Genomic DNA, 20,827 nt, shown 5'->3' with positions numbered 1-20,827 from the left:
AACCATCTAACAACTGGAGGAAAAGACGTGCACRTATAGAAGAAGAGCAGAATGATTAACATGCTAAATATTGTAGAGAGGAAGGGGCACAATAAACTGTGTTTACACTGGTTTTGGAGACTTGCTTTAATTCCTGACCTTGCCCAATTTGTCTTTGCTGCCACTGCTGGTAGAGCTGAGAGACCTCATTCTCTGCTCTTTTTGCTCTTCCACTTCAGACTTCAAGTGCTCGATGTGGACGAGGTAGGCCTGTTCCTGGGCCTCTCGGGTGCTCAGTTTCAATTCCAATGCCTTCTTCTCTTTCTCTAGCAGATAAAGCTGAGCCTTCAGCTCTGCCATCTCCTCCTGTGGAAGAAAAATTATCAGCATGCTGCTTCATAGGATTACATACCCAAAGGAAGGCACATCCAAACAAGGGATTCATTCACTCCTATTACTTAAGAGTGTTCTTTCAACAAAGAACACCGTCAACATCTAGAAGGCTTTTTTTTATTGAATATGACCACATAGCATATTTGTTAGCAAAAGTAACTGAAAAGCATTGCAAAGCTGAGACTCAAAGGGCTACTATACCTTGAGACGAAGTATCAGGAGCTGTGCCATCCCTTAGTCAGTCTCTCAGAAATAAACACAGAATCACTAGACCAGCTGATGTGCCAAAATTAGAGTATCACGGATCTGAGAGTATTGCCACAGCTGCTGCAGTTGTTGTGGTTCCACCTTACCCTTCAGAGACTGTTGCCCCACAAACAGGAGTGTCTGATCTGCTGTGAAAGAGCTCCCTAAGTGTCACAGTTTCCAGGCAATTGATAAATAAGAATCAGTGTCTGTTTATCTCATTACACTGGAATGAAATTTGAGGGACTAGCAGAGCAAATACAGACCATACTGCCAGCTCCTGTGGCAGAATGAATTAGCCCAAAAGGGCAACAGGGGTATGGCATTATCAGATGTCCCATTTTAACCTCCCTTCTCAAGATGGTCAGAATCCCAACTATACACAATTCCAGGTCTATTAAATTTGCACTAGCTTACATTCTTCCCTAAATATGATCCATGAAAGACGGAAAGTGGCACTTCATGAAAAGAAGCTCAATTCTGAGAGCTGGTTCTTGTGTTCTGCCACTCTGATAGTTATGACAGGGCTGTCAATTATTGCAACCTAACGACAGCTATGCAGGGACAGACTTCTGCTTTAACATCTGCTCTCTGACAGCGGCTCACAGAGTTGCCTGGGCAGAAGTATAAGAACAAGGCAAGAGCACAGCGGCCTGCCTTTCAGCCCATGCTCCCGGCCTCCTGTGAATCGCAGCTGACAGGCTTCCTGAACCAGAGGGCTCTTTGGGTTTAACAGCTCTTGAGAAAAGCTTCTTCTATGAAATGTCTAGTTATTTTCTGAACCTATGAAAAACCAGCATCTGCAAAATACTTTGAGAAATAGTCCTAAAACTTAATCTATATTATATATTAAAAACCCACCACCAAACAAACAAACCAACTCTCAAACCAAAAGCCCCAGAAGTTTGTTCTCATTTTTGAGCTTGTCACACACTAGTTCACTTCATGGGCTCTAACACTGAGTTCACACAGCTGTTTTCTGTATTACAGTTCAGTTCTAGACTTGTTCACTTTGTAAACATCTCTGAAAGAAACAAGTTCCTTGTTATGTGGCCAGTCTATAAACAAATCACTTTTTTTTTTTTAAACCAGAAAGCATATTCTAGGTCACGAAAGTCTCAGAAGTGTCTTATCTTATCCTTCAAATATAATTCTCTTTGCATGATATCCACTGTTAACAAAGACCATATAAACAAAAATCTTGGCACATATTTAGACTAACTTTCTCTGTAGAAGACTCTCCAGATTAAGTGCAGGAAGTACTCACAGATGTAGTACAGTTAGAGCAATCACAGGTAATCATTGGCTTATTCAGCAATACCAACCTTGCAAAAATAAAAAACACATCCCAAAAAACCTCCAGGCTTGGAAAGGTTAATATGAGCTTTGAATTAATTCCTTTATTCATCTACCTATAAATGAATTGAAGGCTGGAAGCACAATCAGTTTCATTCAGTGTGGTTTACAGAAATTCAGTTGTTAGGCAGACCTACCATCAATTTTCTTTGTCAACAGGAAAAATGTAAATAATATTGTTAAATAATGATGGAGAAAGTTAAGTTATAGGAGCTGAACTGGATTGCCTGGTATGCTTAAAGCATAGGCATTGAGCTTCTTAAGCCTCTCTTTATAAAGCCATTAATCTACTTAGTGAAGGCTGAGAAGTAATTTGAGCAGTTTTTTGGCACTGACGTGAGGAAAAGATTTTCTTGACAGGGGGCTATAGTCTACCTATATGGGAGAGGCATGACAAGATYTTTGAAGGCTGAAAGCTGAAGCTAGGCAAATTCAGTCTAAAAATAAGGAACATTTATTTTTTTAAAAGAAAAAGGGGAATTTAACCACTGGAACAATGAATCTATGGAACTGTGTTCTTCATCATCCAAAGTTTTAACTTAAAGACTAGATGTTTATCTATACCACGTTTTCTAGCTCAAAATTAATTCAAGGATCAATGGTGAGGAACTCCTTAACACGAGCATGCTCAAAATTAAAATTTGTGTTGGATGCACTCATGTCAGAAGAATAAAACAGCAAGGACTCTTACATGGCAAAAGTTCCAGAAAGTCATGGAAAGGAGCTCCAAGAGGATCACAATACACACAGTAGAATATATCATCTTTCAGAAGTAAAACAAATACCAGAGYGGATAAAGGACACGTGAAGTTCTGGTTAACTATATTTTACTTTGAGCACAAAATGCTTTAACAAAGGACTCTTAACATTTTCAGCAGAGAGACTGTAGTCTCAAAGCACATTACAAGCAATATTATCACCGTCTGTATACAAAAGAGGAAAAAAATATCAGAGAAGAAAGCTGAGACTTCTTATCTAGATTCCGAGTCCACTGAAATGCAGAAAAAGGCTGCAAACTAAGACTTGTTTACACCCATCAAAAGTAATCTCCTTGCTAACTGGGGCATGACAACAACAACCGACCTCAAAGCAAGACCCACTGAATGATGACAAACAGCAGACAAGAATATTTTTGGAAACATGGTTAATTATTGCTTGAAGCACAGAATTGGATTTTATAGAAGTACTGGTGGACCTACTAGGCTTTATACACTGGATCACTAAGAGAATAAACACAGCAACATTACACACTGGAAGAGAACAAAATATGAGGCTTCCTGACACTACTCCTAAGCCATCTTTTTATGGACCAGATTCATCAATAATAAAGAATGAATGGTATAACATCATCAGCACAACACATAGATGCAAGAAGCAATATAACTCATGTGGTGATCAGTTTTTAATGGGAGTCATAAATGAAAGGTGCTGAAAGACACAGCAGAGGTTCCAACACAGATGCATGTTTCAAGAACACGGCAGCAGATCAGAAGACCCAAAAATGTAGAAAATCCTTGAGTAGCCCAGTCAGACCTTGCTAAAAATGGAGGGAAGGGAGTGAACACATTAAAGAGATACTACATGACAAAGTCCTCCACAGCACAGATGAGACTATTTGCTTCAAGTAAAACAAAAAAAATACCATAAGGAAATTGAAATTCTCCAATCATCTCAGAAGAAGGCAGATAAATATGCTATTTTATATGAGCTGCATGTTCCAAATAATAGACATGAATAATAAACTCAGAGGTGAAAGCATCCTTGTGATCTGCCCTTCAGTTCATCTCTGCTATAGCTCATCAAACATACGAGTTGCTTGCAAAGCAGACCTGAGCAGAAATCATGGATGATAATCAGGCAGCACTTCTTCTTGGACCCAAAGTATGCAGAGCACAGCTCTGCCTATTTGCCTTTTGTAATGCTTCACACAGAGAAGAAAGGTGGGAGTCTTCAATTTCTGTAGCAGGAGAGTGGTTATCAACAAATGCTTTCCAAGCTTCGACAAGCATGAGACTTTTCACCACATGTCCCTTTCAGAAACTTAGAAATTTTCTGCAGCTGTGAATTCCCACAAAGTACAACAAATGACAACCAACAGACTGCTGTCAGTTCCTCCAGGTCTGAAAGGACTGACATTGACTCCAGCCACCTACATAAAATGTGTATCTATTCCAGGCTGCACTGCACACAAACCATCAAGATATTATCATCTTCTGGGGACAATTCCTGCAGTGAAAACCCAGTGTGCTAGGTCTAGTTATGAGTGGAAAACACATGTCAAAAGGCAGTTGATCATTAGTGCCTGAAAGGATCGCTATCACTCAAAAGTGTGCCAGAAATCATGATATGCAACTATTTGTGTTCCTGCCAAGTTAGGGAACACCTGGGCATTAATCACAGGGATAGCTCTGTAGTTTGCCCTTACCAATCAATTTAAAGCTAGAGGTGAGTATGGTGTACAAGACATTTCAGCGAAGATCTGGAGACAAAGAAGGAGAATGAGAAGTATGATGTTTGAAATACACATCTAATAATTTGCAAGAGTCTTTCAAACAACTAATATAACTTTAAAACTTCTGAGTGTTAAGTTACCAGGGAATCTTTTTCTCTGGCCTGTAAATATTAAACACTGTAATGCAAAATTAAGTTTGTCATCAGATGGAAAGGCAGCACCACTAAGAATACCATTATCTGTACTAAGCTACCAACTAGCCAACACTATCAGATCTAAACAAAAATCTATACATTTAGGAGCTTTCAAAATTATTAGGATTTGCTGTCCCAGATGATGCCATCACCTAACATATCTGCCATTAGTTCACTACAGCAGGACTTGTGAAAACAGAGGAGTTAAACTTACTTAAATTGGACTAAAACCAGACAATTTCTGAATGCAGACGCACACTTGCATTGCCTTTAATATGTTCCCACGTTTTAGTTCACCTCTCTAAATTTACAAAGCCAATACAGAAGCCAGGTTTAAAATGATATAAGGTCTATACCTGGTTGGTAAAAGTCGGTCTGTCCAGATCTCAACTTTACAACTGGACATATAAAGCAGGCCTGAGGTAGCAGTGTATTCTCCTAAAACCTCTGCTATTGCAACTCATCACCATATATCCTTTGTCCCTACTCTAAACTGAGCTACATATTGAAGCAAAGCATCAAGAGCAGCTCTAGACTAGTAACCGCTTGAGAACATTAAGGATGATAGCTTTTGACAGACCATTCTTCCTCCTAGGGCAATATTAAAAGGAGGTGAATTTGTTCTGCTTCAGTTCACAAATACTGGAGATGCACATTTGCAAGCTTCTAAGTCAAGTAATGAACTGTTTCATGGGAAGTGCTGTATCATACTTTTGGTCACCCTCAAGCAACTTGGCTGCCCTATCTCTTAGAGAGAGCATCTGGTTTGTCAAGGAGAACATTCCAAGTTTAGAGCCATGGATGAAGTCTTTGCCTAATTCAAAACACAGATCTCGTCACTGCTAATGCTTTGCCTTCTGTCACTTTCTGACTACTGGAAAGCAATTTTCAGCCCTGCTTATTTGCTTCAACAAAGTAACCCTTTACCACCCAAGGATCACTATCATAAACCTCCCATAAGTGTGACTCTCTTAGCATGTTTTGCAGCACAGAGGGATTGCCAGCAGCACAGTTAGCCTGTTAGAAATAAAAAAAATACCTTCATTGCCATAAGTTCCTGCATCAAGACTGCATTTTCCAGGTCTAGCCTCTGGCTGTCTCCACGAGGTTTAACATCATAACTAAGGGGATCAATGTGGATGCTTTCCAGCTCCAGCATTGTTAGCTTCACTGCTGCCCTGTCATTCTTCAACTGCTGTATRTAATCCTTCAACCGCTGCTCATCCTCCTTTGTAAACTCTGTATCACAACTGCTTGCAGTTGAGCTGGTAGTACTGGAAAGAGAAAGAACAGCATTAAAATACACTGGGAATCAGAGCTACGTTTTTGTATGAAATACCTTCCCAATACTTGGGATTTGTTTTCATCAACACATGCATAAAGTTCACAGAAAGGACACAGGTACTGTTGACTGGATGTTGCAATGTTCAAAAGATGCAGAGAGGTATGACAAATGCAGAAAAGAAATTTAATTCTTCAAGCTGTGTGAGAAAATCAAGTCAGTGGCTACTTCTCTGCAAAGCCAGATATTTAGCGACATGTAATTGAATTAGATTTCCTGGAACAGTGACTTGTGAAACATTTTTTTTTTTTTAATTAAAAAAAAAGAAAAATGCTACTTAAGATTTCTCAGGAATACCCTAGCAGGGAAAGCCTCTGGGTGCTGCTTTGCTACTGTCTCTTCATCTTTTTTGTTATGAAGCATCTGCTAAGAAAAGAGAATCAGCCCAACCCTTATTTATATCTGCTGATGGTAATACCAATTATCTGGGGAATTTTTTAATGGACACCTGTAGGAATCAACCCGAGAAAAATCCACTGGCAGATGTCAGACGACAGCATCTTTCAATTCATGATAAGGTTAATTTCACACAACACCAAAATCCCGTCAGGCCTGCAGGGGTTTAAAACAAGCCCATAATTTAGCAGGATTTTTAATAAAAAGTCATCAGGCTTGATGGAGCATTCCTTTTCTAAGGGCATGGTTTCAAACGAGCGACTGCCCATTAGCCTGCGCCACAAATGTTTACAAAGCAATTCTACAAAGGGAAAACCAATGTCTTGGTAAGAGCGCGAGTGCCTCAGTGCTGCATCCCCACCTATATGCATGCCAGTGCTGTAGGGGGCTGAGACCGACACAGCCCTAAGCATTCCAGGGCTGAATATAGTTGCAATAACACTAAAAGGAAAATAAAATGCCCTGTTTCTATAACCTCATTCAAAGCTGCCTACTGTCTCCTGAGGACCTGTAATCAGCTGCTGGGTGAGGGATAAGTCATCCATTAACTGTGCTTGTCTGGAATGCTAGATGATCTCAGTTATCAGCAGGGGAATAAATCACTTTCTGTATCAAATTGCACTGTTGTTCAACATTTTTGGAGGAAGAAAAAGCCCCACCCGCTACATGCTGTGAGAGTCAGAACAATCTCCTAAAATATATTATGCATGTGAGAAAAGATAGTCTTGATTTTTCTCTTTTCCTTCAGCTATACCTCAGCTAAAGCTATGCTAATTTTAAAGTGCCTCAGATAATTGCCAATGAATCTTTCCACAAATTCCAAGCACAGTCTTGGAGGAGAAAGAGAATTGGCAGATCTACAAAGATTTCTCAAAATCTTTCCCCCTTGTGAAATATCACATTACAGGTCTTTACTACATTTTTCTGTTAATTTCATATTATTCCTTCCTTCTCTTCGGGATAATAGGTGCCATATTTATCTGAAGTGCAAACCAGTCTCTGCTTTCATTTTCATCCATTCCCATCTGCAGTCAAGCTAAAAACACCCTGCATCTATACTTAGAAATTCTTCCAGGTTGAAATTTTTGTTCATATTTGGTTCTTCATCAGAGAATCTCAAAACACTTTATAAACATTGCTTTACTGAGACTAACGGCACCCTTCTGAAGTAGATACTGATAAGGAAAAACGGGGATAGATGATATAAGAGATACTTAATTCTACACTGAGCRGTATTGCAAGTTTCCTCAGCACCCAGAGACTTCGCAGAGTTTTTTTGGACTAAATGTAAAACGGCTGTTGTTGGAGAAAGAATAGCCCTTAAAGTCTACACAGGCTTCAAATTTTGGGACACAAGCAGCTCATCTTAGTTTTCCACTTACGAAGAAAAGAAAATCTAGCCCTCCCATTGGGAATGAAACCTGAGCACAAATGCTGGAAGTCTATTATTGTGGTATATTGTTGTGTTGTTGAACCTCATCCTCACAGGATATTCACAGGTCTGGCCCTTGAAGACCTACGGCTATACACGTAGCCTTTTGTGGAGAGCAGCCCAAGCCGAGGAAGGCAGCCTGGGCGGTTGCCAGCAATACTCAGGCTGCTTTTACTTCAGTCCTGGCTGCCTGCCTGCCCGTCTGCAGCTGAGCTGGCTCCTCTGCTGAATTGCTAGCATGCTTTTTTTGTTTGCTTCTTTTTTTGAATAAGGTGAGGGGAGTTTAATGGAGAAGGGGTCTCAGCTGGCCAGCCCAACAAGAAGGGACAAGCACATTCCCTCTCCCCCCACATTTTGTAGCAAGCCCCCGCTGAGGAACCAAGGAGCAAAGCAGCAGTTTGGGCAGCAGCAAGCAGGGGCAGGGAGCCTAGCCCTGCACTTGCCCTCCTTGCCTTTGAACTGCTGCGAGAACCAGGCTGTGCGAGGAGCCACTAAGATACGCTGCAGTGTTGCTGAGCTCCCACAGCACAGCGCCCTGGCGGCAGCATTCCCCCAAGAGCCTGGACACCAGGACTCTCCGCAACCATAATGCTGGCCCGTTCCTGCTCCAGGTAAGTACCCACAGCTGGTGTGCACATCAGCCACAGTTTCAGGTACTGCTCTTGCTTCTAATGGCCATCAGGGCAAAGGAGAAGAGACTGACCCAATGCATATGTAGCGTGATGCATCTATCCAGAAAATACATGGAGCTGCTGCAATAAGTGTGCAGCGTTTCTCAGTTCTCAAGCAGGTAGGTAGGGACAGGCAGGAGTCACAGTTTCATCACAGCAAGAGAGGACACACCAGTCTGCACCTTCTCCCAGCTGCTGTATTCAGAACAAGCAAAGAGAAATGTTCTGCCCACTCGCTTCATTCCTCAAGTCTGACACAATGATGTCATGCCTGGATGATGTCAAATTAATTTTCATATACAGCCTATGGAAAAACACAGGCTGGTATAGTACTGTTGGCAGATTTATTTGCCAGCATATATATATGTGTGTGTGTGTGCGTGTGTGTGTGTGTGTGTGTGCGAGCATGCATGTATATATACACACACACATTCACTCACACACATAAATATTTATATGCAGTGCATGGATATAAACAAATCTTCCTAGAGTGTCTTTGAGTGTATCATTTTTCGTATGCTACAAAATTTTACCCTTATGACCCTACATAGTCTTTGGTTAATCTGTTAAAAAAAAAAAAAAATCAAGCCAATAAATAAATCTGCAATTCAGCAATGGTGCAGATAATGCAAAGCTGACAGAACTAAAATAATGCTGTCAGTACCAAATCCACACAACTTGCTTGAGTGTCTGCATACAACCTCACACTTTAAGGAATGCATTTGATACAAAGCACACATAGGCCCTTCTAGGTGAGTCTTATGGCTCAATATCTGAAACAGCACAGTGCCAAAAGATAAAAAGCTTTTCCACAGAAACTGAAAAATACTCCAACCAGCTAAAATAGAAACAGCAGTATTTTTAGCTAAAATCAGAACACCTTGGTGAAACCACGCTTCTTCCTTCTGAGAATAATTTGCTCCAGCAATGAAGTGTTACATAGATGACATTAAGATATTTATTGGGATATTTCTAAATAACTTATTTTCACACTTCAGCCAAGATAATCCTGTATGTCAGCTACTTATCTGAAATCTGAGGTGATTCTGACTGGGAGATTTAGCCCTGTGTTTGATTGAGTTTAGCTATTTAGTGGTCCTAAGTAATACTGAAAAGAATTCCCTTTGCATATAAGAGGCCAGACTTTTCCTCCATGAATCCAGATATAAGGTTGGGGTTACTAGCATTGCAGTTAATACAAAACACCATTTTCAGTCAAAACTAGAATTGCAGCCTTTCTCTTTTGTTTCCTTCTTTTTCAAGGTGCAATCAGTCAAACCTCGTTGGCAATGTATGTTCCATGGTTAGCTTCTGTCCATTAAGACAATTATGACTTCCTACTATACCACAGAGCTATTTTTATTTTCAAAACTGAATTGGCAACATTATTGTGCTGCTGCTGTTGCTGCCAGCCAAATGAGTTGAGATGCTTGCTATTATTTTTATTCACTTTACTAGTAACAACCTCTGTGATGCTCTTTCATTTCATTTCAGTTGCTCCCTTTTACAGTCTTTAACCCCTTGTCACCGGTGGCCCTCTGAGCATTTGTTCTCAGTAATGCGTTCAGTGATTTGACATTCAGAATCTCATTTGAAATGCCAAAGCTAAAGATGGGTCAACACTTCCATTATAAGCCCCTATTCTACAGGGCTTCAAACAGCAGGGAGAATTATTCATTTCTCACAAGTCTCAGTGAAGGAGAACTTTCATCACCTCACTCCCTCCCTCTCTACTCACTCTGGTTACAAAGAAAAAATGTAGCAATACATATCTGCAACCAAGAGCCCCCACACTAAAATAGTTATGATAAAAGACCAGCCTTGCACATTCAGAGTATGTTTGAATCACATAACGTAAAATGTTTTAAGTACAGTGGTCCCCTAATGGTGGCTCACATAGCACTCTTCGCTCCCGTTTTATAAACTGCCAAGTTCTTTAAGACAAAGGAAAAACATGAAGCCTGCAGGAACAGCTAGAAATCCAGAGTCGGACGTCCTATCTCTGCTTGTATTGCTAATGCGGTGGCAGAGGAAGGGAAATGGAAGCCACCAACATCAAAGAATCACAGAAGGCCAGAGATCTGCAGCAGTGGGAGATCTGTCCAGAGCAGCAGGGAGCCAGCTGACAAGGGAGCACGCGGGAATGGACTGAGAGAGCTGGCAACATAGGCAGGATAACAACAAAAAGCATGAGTAGGCTCCTGGAGACAAAAACAAAGAAAGAAACAAAGGCCAGAACGACAGGGAGAGGAGTTAAAATCTTCAATTTTTTTTTACACCCGGGATAGAACGCTTACTGATGTAAATACAGAAGAGTGTGTGCCTTTTGAACCAGCACAGCTTTCCATCTATGGACTGACACAATGATATCATGTGTCTGTGAGCTTAAGAGGGGATGCTTCTCTTTTGAGATAGGGTTCACAGCAGGGAAAACACCTCTATCATGTATCATTTGACCACAACAGAAGGAAAGAAAAGAAGGTTTGTATTATATGGAGAAGCTAAAGTTTCAGAAGTATTTTTCCTGGTATGTGGACTTAGACAAAGAAAAATTACATTGTTGGGGAGGTTGGGGGGTTGAATAAGGGATGATCAAATCAGGAGGTCCATATGACAAACTTCTGACTTGCTGGGTGTCCCTTGGATAAGTAAGGGCAACTTTTCCTTCTCAGGTTCCACACATATCAAAGCAGATAGCAGTGGTTACCATATTCAGTACAGTGTCTTGCTCCATGCCAGAAAAGTTTAGCCTGCAATGATGACTCAAGCTAACAGATTTCTCTTGCATATGCAAGCATTTTCTTTTGCATTTTTACATGCCACAGTTTATACTGATGAAATTTGAAATCCACCCCATTTTAAGCATACTCTGCTGAAGCTTCATCTACTCAAAGTATTACATGCACACATACGCATATTGCCAGCCAACCACCAGAAGTTCACTGTAAACAACGAGCAGGAGGGACGATGTTCCTCTCCAAACCCACACACTTCCCTCATCCTCCCCCTTAACAAAATGAAAATGAGGGTCAATAAATCAAGGACTGTAGAGACTGTATTCCCACCAAATACTTTTCAAAAAAAGGCTGAAAACCCCAAACAAACCCCCCAAACCAGAAAAAAACTCCAATATTTCCCAGTTCAATCCTGGCAACTAACTTAATTGTTTTAAAGAAAAATAAATTATGCATTGACTGTGTACCAGAGAACTCATAAGAAAGAAAAACACTGAGGTAGTTATAAACAACTGAAAATGAAGCTTTTAAATAGAAGAAGGGTAAATAAGCTCAGCCTAGCCAGAGGTGTTGCCATGCATGGCCACTTACAACATGTTCATGTGCAGGTGCACACACAGCATAAGTGTACACGCACTAAGRCAAGTCAGGTATTCAAAACAGCTTTGTATAACCTTTTCCTAGGCCAGTCAGTACTTTGGTACCATGACTGACTGATGCGTTACTAGTGCAGATTGTGTCATATTAATTTCTGAACAAAAATATTACTTTCTCGGACTGACAGTGCAGTATTAAAACTTCTTTGGCTATTTTTTTTTTAAATTTTATCTCCCATTCGAATCTCATTCCCTTGGATTATCTTTTTTCCTGATTTTTTTTTTAAGCTATTCCATGCTAGTCAACAAGGCAGGAAATAAGATCATTTGGAGGAGACGGTGGCAAGAAGAGGAAATGATAAAGTACTAAAATAAACTTCTAAAAGTGTCAAAAAAATGACAGCATTTGAATAAAAACTGGCTCAAAGACAGAATTAAAACAAAGTTTTAGAGTGAATCTGAGAAACCAAAATAAATTTTACACAGAAAAATGTTTGTCTACATTTATCCAGGATGCTTGCCAATTTTGTATCCACACATATTCCCCGCACAGAGTACAATTACACTGCAGGCAGACAAAGACTCAAAATGAAGCTGCTGGCAGATGTATTTGAACTGGAACACTTCCGCAATAATAGTTGATTTAAGTTTTATTATTTTATAGGTCTTCAGAAATACTGCAATATCCAGGCCTTTCCTGGAAGAATCCACTCAGTCCCTCATGATGCGTGTTTGCCATTCTTCTTGCAAAAAGAATAGCATGGGAAGGAAGAATTTTGAGGGGTGCAAAGGGAAAGGAGAGAAAATGGTTCAAGATGAAATGGCTGGGTTTGTGACATTTAGAAAACAATACTTGAACACTCCAAAAACCTAATGGAAGCACACTTATGATCTCTGGCTCTGTAGATTTGTGCTGCCCTTATACAATAGATGTGAACAAGAAGTACATGCTCCAAGTTTCAGCGAGACAGCAAGAGAGTCACTGGGGTAAAACAAATGTAATGTTTTTACCCTTTATGATGAAGATCAAAGTTCAGACTCATCCATTTGCAACAAATCTATACAAGATCCTTCTCGCCTGGAGTTGCTCAAAGTCTAAAGACAATTGGAGCACTGAGGCATGGTGACTTAGAAAATGTAGTTAAGAGTACTCAGAAGACTGAGGTGAGGAAGGCAGTTCAGCAGATGGAATGCAACATAACCTTCAGTCTGAAATCAAACGCTTGGGGATTAGGAAAGAAAATAAGTCGCAGTTACCTCGTGTGGCTGTTGGACGACAGGCTTTCCCAGGGCTGCACACTACAGCCAGTGACTGCATAGGCTCCCCCGCAGCTCCCATCTAGTTTCATCAGCAAGGCTTTTGCTGCATTCTCAGCTGTCTTCCTGCAGTCATGAGCTCTCTTAAGCATCTGGGTAACGTTTTCATCACCTGTTTGGTCCCCTAGTTTGCAAGTAAACAATCTGTTTCAGATCTTTGAGGAGGGGGATAAAAATTAAGGCAAGAATAGACATGCTTCCATGTGCTTTCAGTTTATATCAAGAGATGATGATAAATTATCAATTTGTGATGTAAAAGCAGCTTCACTGCTGTGTGAGCATCAGTGATAATCGGGCTTCTGGCCACAATGCATCTCCCTCCCAGCCACAAGATCCAGGTATTTGTTTTAAGTCATGTTTTACCTTAACTAGCTTGTCTGTTTGTAATGATATGCACTGTGGGTTAGGATTAGTCCAAGATGCTCAAGATAATAATGTACTGGGAAAGCACCAACATAAATTACAACTCTTACTTCCATCAGTCCAGTGATATTTTACAGTGTGGTCACTTGCAGGGCCATTGCTCACAAACACCTTCACCTCAGCCCTAACAGTTTGCCAGAACACCTTCTTACTGGTTACCTTTCCACCTGTAAGGACAGCTTTGCTGCTCAGAAGCAGCAGCTGAACTTACAGAGTTTACAGTCCTGCATACTAAAACAAAAGAAAACCAGCACTGGTTAATTAATTAATTAATTAACTTGCTGTAACTTGCAGAGTTTCTGCAGAGACTGTGCAGCTACTGAGCCATCCCTTCAGCAGAGGCCAGGCAGAAAACACCACAGTTACCATTCTTGTAACTCTGACTCCAGCTGGAGTAAAGTCAGTACAGTAAGACACACTAGTGGCTACACCAAAAGGCAGAACAAAGCTACAGTATATTCACAGTTCACTAAATACAATGCAAAGGTGTCAGAGAGCATAAACAAATGACAGTTTGCTCGATGCCAGACTTTCATTTAATCCTTATTCAAATCAAAGACTATTTACCCATACTTTGCACTTGCTAAGTAAACTGTACGCATTAGAAATAACATTAATGCAGAAGAAAGATAGTGAGAATATTCTGTTAAGAGCAGCCGGTTGTGCTCAGCTCCAAGTGATGCAAAAGCAATTCCCAGGCATTTTCTACTCACAGACGTTGCTACAAAACTTGACTGATCTTCAAACCAAAAATATGATATTTTATCTAAGGGTTCTAACCAAAATTCACTGTGAAGTAAAGGTATGTAAACCAAACATCAACTTCCCCCAAAGTTATGTAACAGGAAGTTGGCACCATTACTATCACAGGTCTGTAACTGATAATACTGTAATTAAGAGCTGTTGACAGACACCTATATAGAATTAAATTACATCCTCTCTTTCATAAAATGCACGTGGGATAAAGTCCTGCTCATACCCAATATACTTCCCCTTTCTGAGATTTCTTTGTCACCTGTGTAAGGAGAAAATCTAAGATTACACTCATTTTTGCTAGCTACCAATCTCTTCCAGCAGCAAAAGCTCTATAGCACATTTTGGAAAGGAATGACCAGCCTCTGGAAGAAAAGCGGGTGAAAACCCCAAACATCCACTCTGACATTTACTCCATGGCCCACTGTGCATGGGCAAACTCACCTAGGCAAAGGCTTGCCCCTAGCACTAGAAGAGATGCAAAACGAGCTGCACGGTAACACCACAGTGACCGTGGACTGAGTGCATCCAGCCTCCTGAAGCAAGAGGCTGAACCCACCAGCCCTGTGCCTCTGATGCCAGATGGTCATTTGGGCTCTAAAAGCTTTCAGTTTACATTTCAGTGATTGCTGAGAAGCTAGTGCTATAAATTACTGTCTCAATCAGGCTGTTACTAAGTCTCAGCACAGCATGAAAAGCTAAGCTTTCCTCTCCAAAGGTTTCCCCACTTCCTAACCCAAGATTACTGCTGCTACCTCCTCCTATCAGGAAGAAGAATGAGACTATAAAAACCGGATTAATGTTCAATGTGTAAACGTGTCATTCTATTAGTAAAATGTAGCCAGCAGTAATGTGAAGTTCCACACAATTTAGAACTATACCTATAGAAGTGGCTTAATCTATTACTTGGAGAACAACATACTCAAAAAACTTAGTCACAAAATTAACTATCCACAAAATAAAATTAACCCAGAATATGGAGGTTGATATCCCAGACAACATAGTAAAACATCATGTAGAAAGTTTTAAAATTTCAGGGCAAAGTTAAACTGTAGGGTGAAAAACTAGAGCCTCGTACTGCTCATGAGTATAGTTTAATCATTCCACTCTGTACAGGCGAAAATGCCTGCAGCAGCCTCACCATAGCCAGAATAGGCATTCCCTGTAATGGCATACATAGGTTAATTGAAATTGCTGGTAAATTTTATGAGTTATTTCCCGTCTCTCCCTTCCTCCCCCTCCTTTTTGGGTGTGCAAAAATGATTTACTTATTCAGTTGAAAACAAAATAGACCAGAGAGCATTCTTAAGTGGTGGGTCATGAGATGATTCACTATTGCAACTAACTCTCATGAATGCTAATTGACATGCAGAATCAAATTTAAATAAAGTGATTCATTGACATCTTACCAACAGAACCAACACCTGCAGCTCTGAATTGCCCAAGAATGAGACTCTGCTCACTTTCTGCCAATGCCAACAGCAGCTCATATGCTTCTATGCACTGTTCACTAAAAGAGAAAGTAAACCACAGAAAACAAAAATCACACAATATTTGCAATTTAGACAGGAAGAATGTCTGCAATCAGCAACAAAAAAGAGGTAGCTGATGAACTACATGATTCCCTACTGCTTGTCTGGTAATAGGGATATTAAATGACATAACATACATAGCTTCTACTGCAAGCATTCAAAAGTCTTTCCTTCCATACGATGGTCTCAGATTGGCCTTGAGTAATGTAACAACGAAAAGCAAGAGAGGGAATGATCTAGTGTGAGGTGAGCTCCGGGAGCGTTGGTGAAACAGTCAGTAATGTGACTGATGGTAGATGTTATTTCTTTGAGAAACAGTCTTTTCAAGCCTTCTTACTATGCCAAGAAACCTTAGAAAAATACTTGTTTCTCTGTCCTGGCTACAATATTTTCCTCCATACAAGACAACAGCTACTAAAGACAGTTGTGAGTCACTTGTTGCTGTTGCAGTCTAATGTTTTCAAAAATATACACATTACCGCACCTATTTGTAATTTACATTTCCTTATAATCTGCTCAAGGCTGACAGTAACAGAATACATTCCTTAAAAGGCACACAATTTGTCCTAATGCCAGAAGTGCCTGCTCCAAAATACTTGCAGCAGCAGGAGTCAAGTGACACCCTCTTTTTACACAGATTAAAGCAAATTTAGACACTTGAAACCAATACCAAGCAATTCACCCACAATTCCCATCGATGGCATATAAAGTCACTTGAAATTATCTAGAGTAAAATGGTATTCCTTGGTCCACTGGCCTTGTGAAAGGTGCCTGAATAATGCAGAAAACCTATGTCTCACGACTGGATTGAGTTCACCGTTGCTGCTGAACTAGGGTTGAGATACACTTGTACCAATAACTTCAGTTACATAGTTTGCCCAGTAGTTTAACCAATGGGGCATTTTTCAGGGAGGAATTAAAGAGTTTTAGTACAGCACACTAACAATTTCACTCTCTGAGACCTCCGTCAAGTCTTCCCCCTCTCTTTCTCTGGCTAAGACATTCTCTGTGTAAGCACATACCTGTATTGCAGTGCAAGCCTGAGGGCTGTGGCATTGGACTCGTACTTCCCAACAAGCATGCTCATCCGCTCAGCGTTGCTCTTGCACTCCTCCAGTGTTATTGTCAACAAGTCATTCTGGGATTTCAAGTGTTCAATGCGGCTGTAGAAAAGAAAATAATTTACAGCCTTCAAGTTTAGCTTGCAGACACTCTCTTGAAAACTCTAAAACAATCATAATCTAAAACAACAAAGACCATTTGGTCTATACATTTTTTTTAAATGACTACAGCAAAATCTAACTGTTCCATATCTCCCAGCAAGAGCCAAGAGGATACTCATTTCTCTAGGACAGCCTACTTCCTTCTGCTCCTCTCCTTCCCATTAAATGCAATCAATATAACATTTCTCTGTGAAAGAGCAGCAATCAGAGAGCTGTAGCCTTCTTTTGAAGCCACAAGAATGTATGGGGCAGTTATCTTAACTTTTTGCTTTATCTTTCTGCTTCCATTCCTCCCTACCTGCTGCCACATTTGCTTCTTGTTTTAAGTGGGGGTGTGGAGCGATCATGAGGCTGCAAAGATGCCCCCTCTCTTTGGGGCATCCAGAATGACTGTTTCGCTTAAAGTAATATTTTAGTCATGATTACAGAGGCAACTTCCAAAATATGAACTGAGTTTCAGTGATGCAATGAAATCTCCAACAATTCTGTCAAACAACAGCTCCTATCAGAACTTAGCTGCAATATTCTTCTCAATGAGGTTAACTATGGACCTGAAAACAAAGCTTCAAAATATCAGTATTACTGACTATTATCATTGCTGGTAACTGCAACACACACCAATGGACTATACCTAATCATCAGGGTTGGACATACAATGAGGGCAAGCAGGGAAATGATTTCACAGTCTGGACAGTAACTAACAAAGAAATCAGTATCATCCACAACTCTAAAATCACTAACTTCTTAACAACCACAAGAAAAAAGAGAAGGGCTAGTATACCACTTCTTTAGTGATCAGAATAACCCCCCAATCTTTCTAGTTGCTAAAACTCACAGCTGCTTCAACTTCCTATCTGGTCTTTGACACCTCATATAAGGATACATGCTGTCAATGCAAAATTGTGCAGTGCAAAAAGAAAGAAAAAAAAGATCACATTTTGCAGCATTACAAAAACATGAGCTACAAATCAGGAGATACTGTATTGATTAGACTAAACTTGAGATAGTAGTGGAAAAGAGAGAACTTGGAAGCAGGCTGAGACACAGTTCTCGGGTTCCTAATCCACAGTTTTGATCCTCTGTGCTAAGCAGGATATGAAGCTTTGGCTAAGATAGAGCTTATTCAGCAATTAACAGCAATATTTTAACTACAACCAGAAAGCTACAATCTTTCTTCTGCTGCCAGAAGTCTAAATATATGTATTCCACACCAACACATATCCGTGTGCACTCACTGATACAGTTAATGCTAGAATTCTGTTTCTCCAAGAGAAAAAAAAGTGAGCTAATTCTAGAAGGATGAATAATAAGTTATAGGATACCTTATTTTTAACACTGATGTGCTTTATGAAAAAAGATGTCATGTCCACTTGGTCAGCCATAGCAAAGGACACTCCACAGTGCAGATGATGGTGCCACGCTTGAATAGTAATATATGGCTAAATTGTCATACCGATGGAAAGAATCCTTAGYGTGTACTTCAATCACCTGTTTCTCAACTCCATTTTATGTTTATTTGCAGCTGTCAGAGTTGAGCTGGGACTCAACTACGAGCCGTACAAAAAGCAGTAACTTCAACAAAGCTAACAGCAGACAATATATTTGAGCATATCTAACTTTTCATCTTACCTGTTTAATCTCTCTGTCTCCACTTCAAACTCTCGGATTTTACTTTCGGAGATAGCAGATCCATGTGAATACAGAGTTTGGAAGATTTCTTGGATATTTGAGCAGTCTTGGAGGGAATGTGCCAAGTGTTCAGCCACACTGCTAGACACCTGCACAGGATAATTAATAGATCATTGTGAATGGATAGCAACTGGATTCCTCCCATAGATTGGATTGACAGCTGAGTTTTTTTGGATGTACTTACTTCAAGATATTCATTATTCAGTTTTCTCTATGAATTTTAAGAAGAATAGGACATTTACAGGTTTCTACTTTGAGAAGTTACTTTGATTCAAAATTCTAGCTAACCAAAAGTTGAAGTTCACCATAGATATAAAAATGTTAATATACTTCCTTGAAAGCTAAGCAAATGTCAGACCCAAGTTGTTCTTTCAGTGAAATAAATATTAACCTAAAGTAGCAACACTGTACCTAAATTTACACTGGCATTTCAGAGCAGAATGCAGTTCTCTGTTGATTTAGAAACTGTGGAATGCAACTGAAAAGCCTTTGCTTGGTGAGTAATATTGACTCTGTTTATTACCCCCTTAAAGTCATTCAAGGTATGATTTCTAGCCACCATGAGTTCTTAATGCTGGGTGAAATACTCTGTTCAAATATTTTCTCAAAATAGCCTTTAAGTTAGCTCATATTTTTAGAAAAACAACGCTGCTTTTAACAGAACACAAGTCATATTTAGAAGGTAGCATGCATGCACACGTTTATTAGTCCTTACTCCTATGCTGCTGATTTCTGATCCTAGGACAGGTCTGTCAGACGATGAAGACTCTGATCTTGTCTTTGACAACTTCACTCTTTCAGCAATCTAGAAGTCAGAATGCTGCACAAGTTACACAGGACACCCCATACTCCATGCACATTATACAAAATACATCAACATTTGTTCACTGGCTACTTTTGGAAACCTTAAGCAAACTGCTATAGATTGATATCTGTGTTGTAACTGAGAGATGTAAAATCATTACTGCTTATCTCTTTCTGCAGGTCAAGTTCATGGGCCTGCTTATGACCCCAGAAAACTCTCCTGGGATTCTAGATGATATTTCCCAAGTAATCACATGCCCGCAGAGCAGCTGTGCAAAATGAAACCCATTTCTCCCAGATAATAAGAAGCATTACTGCAATACACAATAGCTTACCTTGGCTATAGGAATGTCATTGCTACTGCTGCTTGTGCTCAGTTCTCCAGTACTGGGGTTAATGGGTCGATTTGCAGAAGTGAGACGACTTGGGCTGGATGGACCTGTTGCCTGCACACTTTGTAAACGTGTTTGCAGTTCCCGAACCTATAATAAAACACAATATTCTGTTTTCCCACTTTTACGGTTTAAATATTTCAGAAGTTTTCTCATTGTCTTGCCAAACCTGATTGCTTCTGGCTTGAGCACAGAAGTTGTATTTTGCCCTGTGGTGGCTGCAAAATTTTCACATGGGGAGGCTGTTTTAAAATCCTATTTTTATTTTTTTTTAAACTATTTCCAATCTGTAAAAAGGCAAATGCAATGCTGCAGAGTAATTACTATTAGTTCCAGCTTGCTTTATATAACCCCTTCAGTGCAGCAATACTATATGCATAAAAAATATTTTTGGCAGGGGGAGGGGGGAGCTAATGCTCTAGTCTAAGATTATGATGCCTAAGTAAAACAGACAAAGATCCAATTCTTAATGGAAAGCTCCAATGTGGAAGAAACACCTGACATAAAAATATCACAGGATGACTTCATCGTATTTAAAGGCCAAATACACTGAAATTTTAATCATGCTTTCAAAACTACAGTTAAGTAGAGCTACCAAAAAGTGAGTACTACATGGACAAGAAAACACTAGGAAAGCGCCCAACTAAGTTTGCAGAAGGTCTCTGTAATCATACATTGCAGAATGCTGCACTCATAATATATCAAATACTTGTAGAACTGATGTCAAAAGAGCTCCAGGACTAGAGGGGGAAAAAAAGGCCTGCAGGAGCCAAAATGTATTGCTGAGTATGCAATTACAGTGTTTACCTTGAAATAATTCTTAATAAGCAGAGAATAAGTTGTCTGCTTAACACCACAGTTATGCCACAAGGGAAAGTTGCAGAACTCATTTTTCCCACAGA

At 40.0% G+C, this 20,827-nt stretch overlaps 1 protein-coding gene across 2 annotated transcripts in view; it reads right to left on the bottom strand.

The window, feature by feature from the left end:
- MCC (MCC, WNT signaling pathway regulator) overlaps window positions 1-20,827 on the bottom strand; it is a 206,629-nt gene that overhangs the window by 13,542 nt on the left and 172,260 nt on the right. For both annotated transcript variants that reach the window (XM_026059901.1, XM_026059902.1), the window contains 8 exons: window positions 19,869-20,015; window positions 19,445-19,534; window positions 18,670-18,818; window positions 16,840-16,980; window positions 15,695-15,795; window positions 13,050-13,233; window positions 5,660-5,894; window positions 139-345 (listed from right to left, as the gene is read on the bottom strand). In XM_026059901.1, coding sequence (XP_025915686.1) covers window positions 139-345; window positions 5,660-5,894; window positions 13,050-13,233; window positions 15,695-15,795; window positions 16,840-16,980; window positions 18,670-18,818; window positions 19,445-19,534; window positions 19,869-20,015 — 1,254 coding nt within the window. The remainder of the gene's footprint in view (window positions 1-138; window positions 346-5,659; window positions 5,895-13,049; window positions 13,234-15,694; window positions 15,796-16,839; window positions 16,981-18,669; window positions 18,819-19,444; window positions 19,535-19,868; window positions 20,016-20,827) is intronic.

Source organism: Apteryx rowi, unplaced genomic scaffold (assembly GCF_003343035.1).
Source record: "Apteryx rowi isolate R43461 unplaced genomic scaffold, aptRow1 scaffold_161, whole genome shotgun sequence".
NCBI lineage: Eukaryota > Metazoa > Chordata > Aves > Apterygiformes > Apterygidae > Apteryx > Apteryx rowi.
Note: the sequence above shows the minus strand (reverse complement) of the source record. Positions and strands in the feature narration are given on the sequence as shown.